This window comes from Manis pentadactyla, chromosome 11 (genome assembly GCF_030020395.1).
Source record: "Manis pentadactyla isolate mManPen7 chromosome 11, mManPen7.hap1, whole genome shotgun sequence".
Classification (NCBI taxonomy): domain Eukaryota; kingdom Metazoa; phylum Chordata; class Mammalia; order Pholidota; family Manidae; genus Manis; species Manis pentadactyla.
In genome coordinates, this window is record NC_080029.1 from 108,061,023 (window position 1) to 108,074,881 (window position 13,859).

The 13,859-nt window shown below is 38.1% G+C and overlaps 1 protein-coding gene across 4 annotated transcripts in view; it reads left to right on the forward strand.

Annotated features, from left to right (window-relative positions):
- The window catches only part of FAM81A (family with sequence similarity 81 member A), a 63,883-nt gene that overhangs the window by 41,798 nt on the left and 8,226 nt on the right, over positions 1 to 13,859 (forward strand). For all 4 annotated transcript variants that reach the window (XM_057488855.1, XM_036903031.2, XM_057488856.1 and 1 more), the window contains 2 exons: positions 9,467 to 9,596; positions 11,081 to 11,187. In XM_057488855.1, the coding sequence (XP_057344838.1) occupies positions 9,467 to 9,596; positions 11,081 to 11,187 (237 nt within the window). The remainder of the gene's footprint in view (positions 1 to 9,466; positions 9,597 to 11,080; positions 11,188 to 13,859) is intronic.

A 13,859-nucleotide genomic window follows, 5' to 3' on the forward strand; every position in this document is an offset into this window, starting at 1 on the left:
ACGTCAGTTGCAGATGAAGGTTAAGTGAGGGAATACAGGTAAGAAGCTGGGTGCAGGGCATGGGATGGAGTGAACATACAGCAAATGAGACCTATTATCTTAGGGGCAACAGCTGTGAAATTATCCTCATGGTTTGATTCTTTTATTTTTTCCTGAAGTATAGTTGATATACAGTCTTGTATCAGTTTCAGGTATACAGCACAGTGGTTTAACAGCTACCCATATTATTAACTCCTCACCCCCACTAGTGCAGTTACTATTTGTCAACACAGAAAGATGTTACAGAATCATTGACTATATTCTCCATGCTGTACTATCCCCATGACCAACATATATTATGATAAAGAATTTTTGTGCTCCTTTATCCACCCACCCAACCCCTCCCCTATGGTAACTGCCAGTCACTCCTCTGTGTCTATGAGTATACTCCTGTTTTGCTCATTTTATTTTGCTTTGCTTTATATTCCACAAATAAGTAAAATCATATGATATTTGTCTTTCTCTGCCTGGCTTATTTTACTTAACATATTACCCTCTGGGTCCATCCATATAGTTGAAAATGGCAAGATTTCTTTTTTTTTAATCTTCTTTTTTATTTTTTATTGATATAAAATCTTACATTAGTTTCAAGTATACAACGAAGTGATGCAAAAGTTACCCATATTAAATCCTCACCCACACTTGTACAGCTACTATATGTCAACATAGGAAGATGTTACAGAATCATTGACTATATTCTCCATGCTGCACTACCATCCCTGTGACCAAACTACATTATGATTGAGAATTTTTGTGCCCCTTTATCCCCTTTGCTGCCCACCCACCCTAAACCCTCCCCCATGGTAACCACCAGTCTCTTCTCAGTGTCTATGAGTCTACTGCTGTTCTGTTCATTCTGTTTTGCTTTCTATTTATATTCTACAGATAAGTGAAATCATATGGTACTTGTCTTTCTTCACCTGGCTTATTCACTTAGCCTCTAGATCCATCCATGTTGTTGCAAATGGCAGGATTTCTTTTCTTTTTATGGCTGAATAATATTCCACTATGTATATGTACCTCCTTTTCTTTATCCACTCATCTATTGGTGGACACTTAGGTTGCTTCCATATCTTGGCTATTGTAAATAATGCAGCAATAAACATAGGGGTGCATATATCTTTCTGGATAAGGGATTTTGTTTTCTTTGGGTAAATTCCTAGAAGTAGAATTGCTGGGTTGACTGATATTTCTATTTTTAGTTTTTTGAGAAACCTCCATACTGCTTTCCACAGTGGGTGCACCAATTGACATTCCCACCAACAGTGTAAGAGGGTTCCCTTTTCTCTACATCCTCACCAACACTTGTTATTTCTTGTCTTTTGGATAGTGGCCATTCTGACTGATGTGAGGTGATATCTCATTGTGGTTTAGATTTACATTTCCCTGGTGATTAGTGCTGTGGAGCATCTTTTCATGTGCCTGTTGGCCATCTGTATGTCTTCTTTGGAGAAATGTATATTCAGGTCCTCTACCCATTTTTTAATCAGGTTCATTCTTTCTTTTGTGTTAAGGCATTTGTGCTCTGTATATATTTTAGATGTTAACTCCTTATTGGATGAATAATTTGTGAATATATTCTCCCACACCGTAGGTTGCCTTTTTGTTCTGCTGATGGTATCCTTTGCTATACAGAAGATTTTTAGTTCGATGTAATCCCATTTGTTCATTTTTTATTTTGTTTCCCTTCCATGAGGAGATGTGTCTAGGAAAAGACTGCTCATGCTTATGTTCAAGAGATATTTTTTCTATGTTTTCTTCTAAGAGTTTTATGGTTTCATGACTTATATTCATGTCTTTGATCCATTTTGAGTTTACTTTTGTGTATGGAGTTAGACAGTATCCAGTTCCATTCTCTTGCATGTAGCTGTCCTGTTTTCCCAATACCAGTTATTGAAGGGGCTGTCTTTTCCCCGTTGTATATTTATGGCTCCTTATCATATATTAATTGACCATATATGTGTGGGTTTATATCTGGGCTCTCTATTCTATTCCATTGATCTGTGGGTCTGTTCTTGTGCCAGTACCATACTATTTTGATTACTGTTTTGATGAGCTTTGTAGTATAGCTTGAAGTCAGGGGTGGCAATACCCACAGCTTTGTTCTTCTTTCTCAGGATTGCTTTGGCTATTCGGGGTCTTTTTTTTTTTTTTTTTTTTTTTAGATAATTATTTTTTATTGAAGGGTAGTTGACACACAGTATTACATTACATTAGTTTCAGGTGTACAACACAGTGATTCAACATTTATATACATGATAATTCTAGGTACCAGCTATCACCATACCAAGTTGTTACAATATTTTGACTATATTCCTTATGCTATACATTACATCCCGGTTACTTATTTATTTTACAATTGGAAGTGTGTACTTTTTTTTGGTTGTTGTTGTTAGGGCATCTCTCATATTTATTGATCAAATGGTTGTTAACAACAATAAAATTCTGTATAGGGGAGTCAATGCTCAATGCACAATCATTAATCCACCCCAAGCCTAATTTTCGTCAGTCTCCAATCTTCTGAAGCATATGAAACAAGTTCTTACATGGAGAACAAATTCTTACATAGTGAATAAGTTACATGGTGAACAGTACAAGGGCAGTCATCACAGAAACTTTTGGTTTTGCTCATGCATTATGAACTATAAACAATCAGTTCAAATATGAATACACATTTGATTTTTATACTTGATTTATATGTGGATACCACATTTCTCTCTTTATTATTTTTAATAAAATGCTGAAGTGGTAGGTAGATACAACATAAAGGTAGAAAACATAGTTTAGTGTTGTAAGAGAGCAAATGTAGATGATCAGGTGTGTGCCTGTAGACTATGTGTTAATCCAAGCTAGACAAGGGCAATAAACATCCATGTATGCGGAAGATTTCTCTCAGAACAGGGGGGGTGAGGTTCTAAGCCTCACCTCTGTTGATCCCCAATTTCTCACCTGATGACCCCCCTGCGACTGTGCCTGTCTTAGGTTGTTCCTCCCTTGATATTCGGGATCTTTTGAGGTTCCATGCGAATTTTAGGGTTATTTGCTCTCATTTATTGAAAAATGATGTTGATATTTTGATAGGGAATGCATTGAATCTGTAAATTGCTTTGGGCATGATAGCCATTTTGACAATATTAATTCTTCCTATCCATGAGCATGGGATAGATTTTAATTTGTTTGTATCTTCTTAAATTTCTTTCATCAATGTCTTAACAGTTTTCAGAGTATAGGTATTTCACCCCCTTGGTTAGGCTTATTCCTCGGTATATTATTCTTTTTGGTACAGTTGTGAATGGAGTTGTTTTCCTGATTTCTCTTTCTGCTAGTTTGTTGTTAGTATATAGGAATGCAACAGATTTCTGTGTATTGATTTTGTATGCTGCAATTTTGCTGAATCCAGTTATTAGTTCTAATAGTGTTTTGGTGGAGTCTTTAGGGTTTTCTATGTATAATATCATGTTATCTGCAAGTAGTAACAGTTTAACTTCTTCCTTACCAATTTCATTGCCCTTTATCTCTTTACCTTGTCTGACTGCTGTGGCTAGGACTTCTAGTACTTTGTTGAATAAAAGTGGTGAGAGTGGACATCCTTGTCTTGTTACTGATCTTAACACCATTAAGTATAATGTTAGCTATAGGTTTGTCATATATGGCCTTTATTATATTGAAGTATGTATCAACTGATCCATTTTGTTGAGAGTTTTTATCATGAATGGTTGTTGAATTTTGTCAAATGCTTTTCAGCATCTGTTGAGATGATCATGTGGTTTTTATCCTCCTTTTTGTTAATGTGGTGTATGACATCGATTGATTTACAAATATTGTACCATCCTTGCATCCCTGGAATAATCCCACTTGATTGTGGTGGTTAATCCTTTTGATGTAATTTTGAATTCAGTTTGCTAATATTTTGTTGAGGATTTTCACATCTATGTTCATCAGTGATATTGGTCTATGATTTTCTTTTCTATGGTGTCTTTGTCTAGTTTTGGTATTAGAGTGATGCTGGCCTCGTAGAATCAGGTTGGAAGTATTCCCTCCTCTTCTCCCTTTTGGAAAACTTTAAGAAGGATGGGTATTAGCTCTTCTTTAAATGTTTGGTAGAAATTAGCTGTGAAGTCATCTGCTCCTGGACTTTAATTTGTTGGGAGTGTTTTGATTACCAGTTCAGTTTTATTACTGGGTCTGTTCAGATTTTCTGTTTCTTCCACGGTCAGTCTTGGAAGGTTGTATTTTTCTAGGAGTTTGCCCATTTCTTCTAGGTTGTCCCACTTACTTGCATATACTTTTTCATGAAATTCTTTAATAATTCTTTGTATTTCTGTGGTATCCATTGTGACTATTCCTTTTTGTTTATTTCTGTGCTCTTTTTTTCTTGTTAAGTCTGGCTAGGGGTTTGTCTATTTTGTTTATTTTCTCAACAAACCCGCTCTTGGTTTTGTTGATTTTTTTCAATTTTTAAATTTTTTCTGTATTTTATTTATTTTTGCTCTGATCTTTATTATGTCCCTCCTACTAACTTTGGGTTTCATTTGTTCTTCTTTATGTAGTGTCTTTAATTGTGAGTTTAGATTATTTATTTGGAAATGTTCTTCTTTCTTGAGGTAGACCTGTATTGCTGTGTACTTCCCTCTTAGAACTGCTTTTATGGCATCCTATGAAATTTGGACTGTTGTATTTTTTTTAAATTTGTCTCCATGTTTTGCTTGATTTCTGTTTTAATTTGTTCATTGATCCATTTGTTATTTAGAAGCATGTAATTTAACCTTTATGTGTTTGTAGGCTGTTTTGCTTTCTTTGTGTAATTTATTTCTAGTTTTATACCATTGTGATCTGAGAAGTTGCTTGATACAATTTCAATCTTTTTGAATTTATAGAGGCTCATTTTGTGGCCTAGTATGTGGTCTATTCTGGAGAATGTTCCATGTACACTTGGGAAAAATGCATATCCTACTGCTTTTTGGGTAGAATGTTCTGTAGATATCTGTTAAGTCCATCTGATCTAATGTGTTGTGCAGTGCCTCTGTTTCCTTATTTATTTTCTGTCTGAATGATCTCTCCATTGATGTAAGTAGTTTGTTTAAGTCCCCCAATATGATTGAGTTGCAGTCTATTTCTCCCTTTAGTTCTGTTAATATTTGTTTTACATACTTAGGTGCTCCTATTTTGGATGTGTAGATATTATAATGGTTATATTCTCTTGTTGGACTGACCCCTTTATCATTTTGTAATGTCCTTCTCTGTCTCTTGTTACTTTCTTTGTTTTGAAGTCTGTATTGTCTGATACAAGTACTGCCACTCCTGTTTTTTTTCTCCCTATTGTTTGCATGAAATATGTTTTTCCATCCTTTCACTTTCAGTCTGTGTATGTCTTTGGGTCTGAAATGAGTCTTTTGTGGGCAGTGTATAGATGGGTCCTATTTCTTTATCCATTCTGTAATTCTGTGTCTTTTGATTGGTGCATTCAGTCCATTTACATTTAAGGTAATTATTGATAGGTATGTACTTATTGCCATTTTATTAAATTTTTTATGGCTGTTTTTGTAGTTCCTCTCTGTTCCTTTCTTCTCTTATACTTTTCCCTTGTTATTTGATGGTTTTCTTTAGTGTTGTCATTGGAGTTCACTTTTAAAATTTTTTATGTGCCTATTATAGGTTTTAGGTTTGTCGTTACCAAAAGGTTCAAGGATAACCTCCTAACTATATAACACTATATTCACTTGATAATTGCTCTATTTCAAACACAATCGAAAAGTACTTCTTTTTCTTCTTCTTCCTCCTCCACTCTTTATATATTAGATGTCATAATCTGCATTTTTTGTGTATCCCTTGACCGATTTTGAGTTAGTTCATTTTACTACTTGTTTTGTTTTAATTTCATACTAGCTTGGTAAGTAATTGGTCTGCCACCTTTACTGTGGGTTTATTTTCACTGGTGAAAACTGTTTAGGCTTAGGAACATTTGCATCTACAAAAGTCTCTTTAACATGTCCTGTAATGCTGGTTCGGTTGTTTTAAATTCCTTCAACCTTTGTTTATCTAGGAACTGTTTAATCTCTGCTTCAAATTTGAATGGTAATCTTGCTGGGTAGAGGATTTTTTGGTTGAAGATCCTTCTGTTTCAATATATTAAATATTTCATGCTACTACCTTCTGGCTTCTAAAGTTTCTGCTAAGAAGTCTGCTGATAGCCTGATGGGGTTTCCCTTATAAGTAATGTTTTCTCTCTCTCTGGCTGCTTTCAGAACACTCTCCTTAGTGCTAATCTTTGTCATTGTAATTGTTATATATATCTTGGTTGTTTTCCTGGGGTTCCTTTTGTTAGGGGCTCTCTGTGTTTTAAGACCTAGGTGTTTATTTCCTACTCCAGATTGGGGAAGCTTTCAGCAATTATTTCTTCGAAGAGAGAGACTTTCTACCCCTTTGTCTCTCTCTTCTCCTTCTGGTACACCTATTATGCAAATATTGTTTTGTGTGTAGTTGTCACATAAGTTCTCTTAGCATCCTTTGGTTTTTATAGATTCTTTTTTTCTCTCTATCCCTCAGCTTTGTTGTTTTCCTGTTCTTTAATTTCCAGCTCATTGATTATCTCCTCTACTTGCAGCAATCTATTATTCATTGCCTCCATTATATATTTTATTTCAGATACTGTATTTTTCAGCCTGAGTGGCTTTTTTTCAGCTCTCCTAGCTCTTTGTTGAAGTCCTGCCTGAGTTCTTCAATACTTTTCTGCCTATCAGTGAGCATATTTATGAGTGTTACTTTGAAATCTTTATCAAGAAGACTGGTCATCACCATTTCAATTAGCCCTTTTTCTGGTGTGTTATCCTGTACTTTGGTTTGGAACATATTCCTCTCCCTCCCCATTTTGTCAGGGTTTTTGGCTTTCTTCTTTGTATTAGATACATCTGCTATAATTCCTGGTTTCTTATAGAGAGCATTAATTTCTGTAAAGGCTTTATGAAGAAGGTATCCTGTGGTGTCACCAGTGCCGTGCTCTCCTTTGTGGTGGAGCCCCAGTTGCTGTTGATGGGCTATGGATGGAGCTGTGTTTCTGTCTGTCTACTGGCAGCTGTCTATCTCAGTCTGCCAAGGATGGCAGTTTACCACAGCTGGCCCTTTGTGAGCTGAGCAGTGGCATTTCTGCTGGGATTGTTGTGGGTAGGGTGCCCTCTGCCTGTCCAGCAGTGATGGCAGTGCTGCTGGGCTAACAGGGTGAGTGGAGCAGATGACCAGAGGCTGGATGCACAGGCAGATGAGGCCTCCCTGAGGAGAAAGGATTGCCTGGAGCTGGCTCCCACAGGTGCCTCTCCAGTTAGGCTGAGAGGGCCAGGCAGGCAGGTTCTCAGGCAAGTGCCTTGGGACTGAGGAGGCAGTGAGGGTGATGGAGTGCTTGGGGCTCCCATGAATGCCTGACCTGTTGGGCTGAGGGAGGCCTGGGCAAGTGTCCACCAGCCCTCTTTCCTGTGGTGATAGCTCTGTCCAACTCTCGCCCCTCTGGCACCCCCACCTCTGTTTTTGGTAAATCTTCCCAATTGCTGCCTCTGTTTTGAGTCTTAGTGGGACTACCAGAGGGTGACTGTCTTCCACAAGTGGTAGGAGTCCCAGAGTTCCAGAGTGCTCCACCTCCCCCTGAGGTCCAGCCCCATTAATCAAGCCAAAGCCCAATGCAATGTGGACTCGTGTTCCCAGAGCAGATCTTCAGGGCCATGTGTGCAGTGCTCCTGAGTGCTTATCCTCTCCCCACTCTGTTTATCTTCCTCATGTTTGTGGGCTGGGAAGGGCTGGGGTCCTGACTGATTGTAGCTCTGCCACTTTATCCTTCTCTGTGTGGTCTTCTCCTCTTCACCAGGTGTAGGTGGTCTGTTCCGCAGTCTTTAGGTCATTTTCAGGGTTATTTGTATTTGTCGTAGTTGCTTCCCTAGTATGTGTTTGTGGGAGGAAGTTTCCACCTTGCTTTCGTACTCTGCCATCTCTTTTTCCCATGTACCATATCTTCTTTACCCATTCATCTATTGGTGGATTTGTAGGTTACTTTCATATCTTGGCTATTGTAAATAATGCTGCAGTAAACATAAGAATGCATGTATCTTTTTGCATTAGTAATTTTGTTTTTTGGGATAAATTCCCAGAGGTGGAATTTGTAGGTTGTATGGTATTTGTATTTTTAGTTTCTCTGGAAACCTCCATACTGCTTTTCATAATGGCTGCACCAATTTACATTCCCACTGGCAATGTACAAGAGTTCCCTTTCCTCCACATCCTTGATAACACTTGCGAGTTCTTGTTTTTTTGATACTGGCCTTTCTGACTGGTGTGAGGTGATAGTTCATTGTGGTTTTGATTTGCATTTCCCTGATGATTAGTGATATTCATATCCCCTTATGTGTCTATTGGTCATCTGTATGTCTCCTTTGGAAAAATGTCTACCCAGGTTTTCTGCCCACTTTTTTTTTTGTGTGTGTGTGTGTGTGTGTTGAGTTGTATGAGTTCTTTGTGTATTTTGGATATTAGGCCTTTATTGGATAGATCATTCGCAAATATCTTTTCCCAGTCAGTAGGTTGCCTTTTCTTTTCTTTTTAGTGGTTCCCTTTGCTGTTCAGAAGCTTTTTAGTTTGATGTAGTCCCACTTGTTTACTTTTTCTTTTATTCCCTTTTCCTGGGGAGACAGAATCAGAAAAAAATTACTAATGCCAACGTTCAGGAGTTTCCTGCCTTGTTTTCTTCTAGGAGTTTTATGGCTTTGTGTCTTTTATTTAGGTCTTCAATACATTTTGAGTTTATTTTTATGTATAGTGTAAGACAGTGATCCAGTTTCATTCTTATGTGTGTAGTTGTCTAGTTTTCAAAACACCATGACACAGATACTTTGAGCACAGTTGGTACTGCCACGTTTTAAGGCCAAAGGGGCAGAACAGCTTTCCCTACAGCTTGGGTCAGCTGCAGAGCCTTCTCTTTCTCTGGACACCACTCAAAGTATACAGTCTTATAGGTGCTTTAGTCAAGCTTCGGAGTAGTACTTAGTAGTAGTACACAAATGTGGTAAAAGTTGCTTCTAAGATCCAAAGAGGCCCTGACCTTGAAAGGGCAGAAGTGGCACCAAAGAGCGTCAGACTACATCCGGCACACTATATAAGCCTTTTGTATTTGGGTTCTCACTGCATATACATTTTTGTACTGATGATCATTGTAAAGCCTTTGCTACTTGGATGGCTACATCTCTTGTCTTACTAAGTAACATCCTTGTGGTTTAACTTAAAAACCATAATGAGGGCAACTCTTTGAGCTCACTGAAACCTCTGTGTAAAAGAATGAGTCACAGTGCACTTTCTTTGAGTGGGGTCATGCATTTTACAGTATGTATAGAAGCTTTAGCACTTGTTTTTAAACTTTAATAAAAATCAGCTTTGTTGTTTGCCTGGACAGATGCGACGCCAGCATAGCCAGACTCTCTGCAGAGCACAAGACGACCTACGAGGGTCTCCAGCACTTGAACAAAGAACAGCAAGCTGCCAAACTTATCTTGGAAACAAAAATCAAAGATGCAGAGGGACAGGTATGACCTATTTCAGGCAGCCTTTTAAAAGTGGGTAGTTTGCTCTTTGTTAATAAGAACATGGTGTTATTTCATACAGTAGAAACTAGCCGGGCATCCAGCATAAGCATCTCTTTTCCTTACTTCTTTCTGTTTCACTGGAGTGGCCCTGTGTGAGTATGGCAACCAAACCACCAAGATTTTTTGAGATAGCTTTAATTTTAAAGATTCTCTCCCCTCATTCTTAAAACAATTAATATATTCCAGAAATTCTAAATTATAATTTCAAAACTATACCTTGCAGAGGTCAGTGGTCACGCACTGTTTTACATGCGACTCATCCCAACTTTTGGCTCAGGAAATCATTATTGAGCTCATAGGCTACCTCATCCCATAGTCTGTATGTGGGAAAAAATTAGGACAAAGCTAAGGGTAGGCTGGCCAATGAATCGTAGAGTATTCCACTTTGAAATTCACAGATTAATTTCACAAAGCAAAACTATTGGTACTTCACAGTTTGTATTTTGGTCACTTAAAAGTTTCCTTTGCCATATGGGGCCTGTCTTCTAGGACTTTTCCTACAGTATCTGCCCTACTTGCTAGTCTCCAGTTAAAGAGAAACTATTCCAGGAAAATGGGGCACCTGGTCAATTTATTGGATTAAAAATACTTGTGTCCTAATTACATTCAGTAAGGATCTAAATCTATTTATGTGAAGAATACAGATATTATAAAGCCATGAAAAAAGAATAAAATGAAAAGTCCAATAATTTTTTTTTAAAGAATGCATAAAGACAGAATTATCACATCAGAAAATAGATGCTAAGGAAATATTAAGTTTCCTGGTAGCCAAGCCAAGTAAAATACATATAGAAATCTATAAAAAGAGACATTCATTTCTTTGTTCCGGATCTGATAAATATTTGTTCCACAAATCTTTAAATCCGAAACATTGAGCATCATATTTTTTGTAGAAAATGAAGACATTTTATACAGGATTAGTTGTACATTTTGAACTTTAGCAAAAAGACAAGGGATATGGGTAGGTAGTGGGAGAAAGCAATAGGAAGGATATAGTTTACAAATTATATTTTCTGGTAACTTAACTGATATAGAGGTAAATCCAGACCTTAATGGGCCAATAAGAATTCCATTGTCTGTGACTAGTAGCCACATTAATGGTAGAAATTCCAAGGTAAAAATGAGTATACTTTGTGTCAGTATGTGGACATGGTCCTGCACAGGAACTAGGCTTGCTCATCAGAGAAGGGGAAAGCGCAGTGCTCTGTACGTAATGAGTATTTTGGCAGTGCTCCCAGTCTTGAGTTTTGATGGGTGTGCCTGATGGAAAATGCAAGTGGAAGGATGAGGTGAACTCCTGAATGAATTTATTAAATTAGACTGAATCTTACTGCGATCGACTAGAATATAGTGTACTAAATATTATCTGAAATTTCCTCTGAAAAGATTAGATGTGCTGTTTACACGCAAAATTTCTTTGGCAGATTTCTCAGCTTTTGAACAGAGTGGACTTGTCAATATCAGAGCAAAGCACCAAACTGAAGATGTCTCACAGAGATAGTAACCACCAGCTTCAGCTTTTGGATACTAAGTAAGTGATCAATTTATTAGCATAGTTTTTTGGTTGAAGTTCTTTATAAGCTTATTCAATTCTACAGTTTTTTTTCTCTTCATTTTTATTTATTGCACAAAATTGGGTGAAAACAATAATGGAAGTTAAAAGGAAGAGTTTTCTTGTGGCATGTTGCCACCTTACATTCCTAATGATTGTTTCTAGTTAAAGAGTCTATTCATTCAATAAATACGTATTGAGCAGTGGCCTAGGTGCTGAGGATCCAATAATGAAAAAGAAACAGGCTCTGTTCCCATCCTGGTGGAGCTTATGGTAGAGGGAGTTGAGCTTTAATTGAATAGTGACTTAAATAGGCATATGCTATGTTATTACTAATGGTGATAAATACTTTGAAGGAAAGGTACATAGTTGCAGTAGGCTGAATGATGGTCCCCCAAATATCGCCACGTCCTAATCCCTGTGAATATTTTACCTTATGTGGCAAAAAGGGCCTTTCCAGATGAGATTATGTTGAGGATTTTAGGATGGGTTGGTTATCCTGGGACATCAGGTAAGTCTGATGTAATCATTAGAGTCTCTGTAAGAAGGAGGCAGGAGGGTTGGAGTTAAGAGGAAGGCCCTGTGATGACGGAAGTGGAGATTGGAGTGATGTGCTTTAGGGTGGAGGAGGGCCCCAAGCCACAGAACACAGGTGGTCACTAGGAGCTGAAACGGGCAAGGAAATGATTCTCCCCTCAGCTCCTCCAGAAACAACTACCCTGCTCATGCCTACATTTCAGTCCAGTGAAACTGGTTTTAGATTTCTGGCTTCCAGAACCATAAGAGAATAAATGTGTTGTTTTAAGCCCCTGAATTCTATGGTCATTTGTCGCAGCAGCCACAGGAAAATAATATAATGGTGCTGTGAGCAGGCCAGGTTGTGGGGCCTTCCAGGGGAGGTGATATTTGAAGGAAGACCTGAAGAAGGGATGGAATTCACTAGGTAAAGAGTGAGGTCTGAACATACGGGAGGGCAGAGCCTGTTGTGGGAGCAATGGGGCATGCAAGAGATGGGAAGGTGGCAAAGGTGGCTGGAACAGCGTGCAGGTGGGAAGGAGGGCTGGAGAGGAGGCAGGCCAAGCTAGCAGGGCCTTTGGACCTCCTTCAGCATCAAGGAGCCGCGTATTTTAAGCAGATACGGTTATATAATTAGGTGTATAGATTATTTTGTAAATGGCCATGGTTGCAGTTGGAAGATGGATCATAAGGGTCCTAAGCTGAGATGGGGACATCAATTAGGGGGTATTTTGCAGTAGATTAGGTAGGGGAGGACTGCACTAGGGCTTTGTGTCCATTATATAGCATTATACTTGCCCATTTGTTATAGTGACACGTTAAGCTTGCCTGCAGTGACACTATTCTGCTGCTCTTCTGCTCAGTCACCAAACCATACCTTTTCCTATCACGAATCTTCATGAGCTTGGCATTTTCCTGCCAAAGCAAAGCCAGTGTGACTATATATGTACATATGTGTGCGTGTGTGTGTGTGTCATAAATATATGACAACATATTTTTTAAAGGTAATTTCAGTATGGAACTTTGTTAGAGGCTTGTGAAAAGTTAATTATTCTCCTCGTTCTTACATCTCATTGCCTCCATGCTTTATGCCATTTCAGGGTTGTTGCCAATTTAACAGGAATTTTCTTATGAAAAATCATGTTTCCTTTCCTCTAATTATCTGTATTTATATAATTATTGGGTTATATCACCATTTCTCATAGATCCTACTGGCTTGCCAAGTACAGAAAGATCTCTCCAAACCTCTTCCTTCCATCATAGAGGAAGAAAATAAACACCTTACTATTTTTTTTCTCTGTGAATTATTTCCTTAGGCGATATTACTAGTCAGCAGACACGAACATCTTTATTTTTCTTCCTACAATTTATAGTCTAGAAGTCTAGACATAAGGCTGTTCATAGGGGAAAGGAGACAGATTCTGGGGCCAATATGAGGTAGGTCAGACTGGAGATCTGAAAAGTGAAACCCTGGTTGGATGAACTAGGAAAAAAAAACATTCCACTAAGAGATTGTGAGGAAGCATACCTCTCTAAATCTTGGCTCTGAGTAGAGGGATAAAAGAGTTGAGGAATAGAAGATATTCCTTGAAAAGTCAGGACCACAGTGCAGCCTTTATTCAGAGCTGACATTCACATTACCCAAGCAGCTCAAAGAGAACTATAGTGGATAATTCATCATCGAATGGTCTTGTTTTGGTAGTGGCCTGAGATGCCTGGCAGAAGCAAATGCAAATACACAGCCTTCAAGTCTTCCCACAAACAGATAAAGTTCTAAGGAGCATGAATGTACAATCAAAAATGGTGAAACAACACAAGAAAAAAGCTACAATGTCAGAAAAAACAACAAAAAGCAGAATCAGACTTCTAAATACTGTACATATGGGAATTATTGGATAAAATACGTATACATGTAGGTATATGTATGTGTGAATAGACACACATACACATTTTGAAAGTAAGACTAAGGAATAAGAAATCCTCAAAAAAGACCAATCAGAATTGAAAACTAAATAGGACTTTTAGAAAATGTAATAACCAAAAATAAAAGCTGTAACCTCAGACCCTGCCTGACTAGGGAGCCTGAACAGTGACCCCAGGCAGGCTTGGAGCCCAGCCTACAGCCCTGCCAAGCA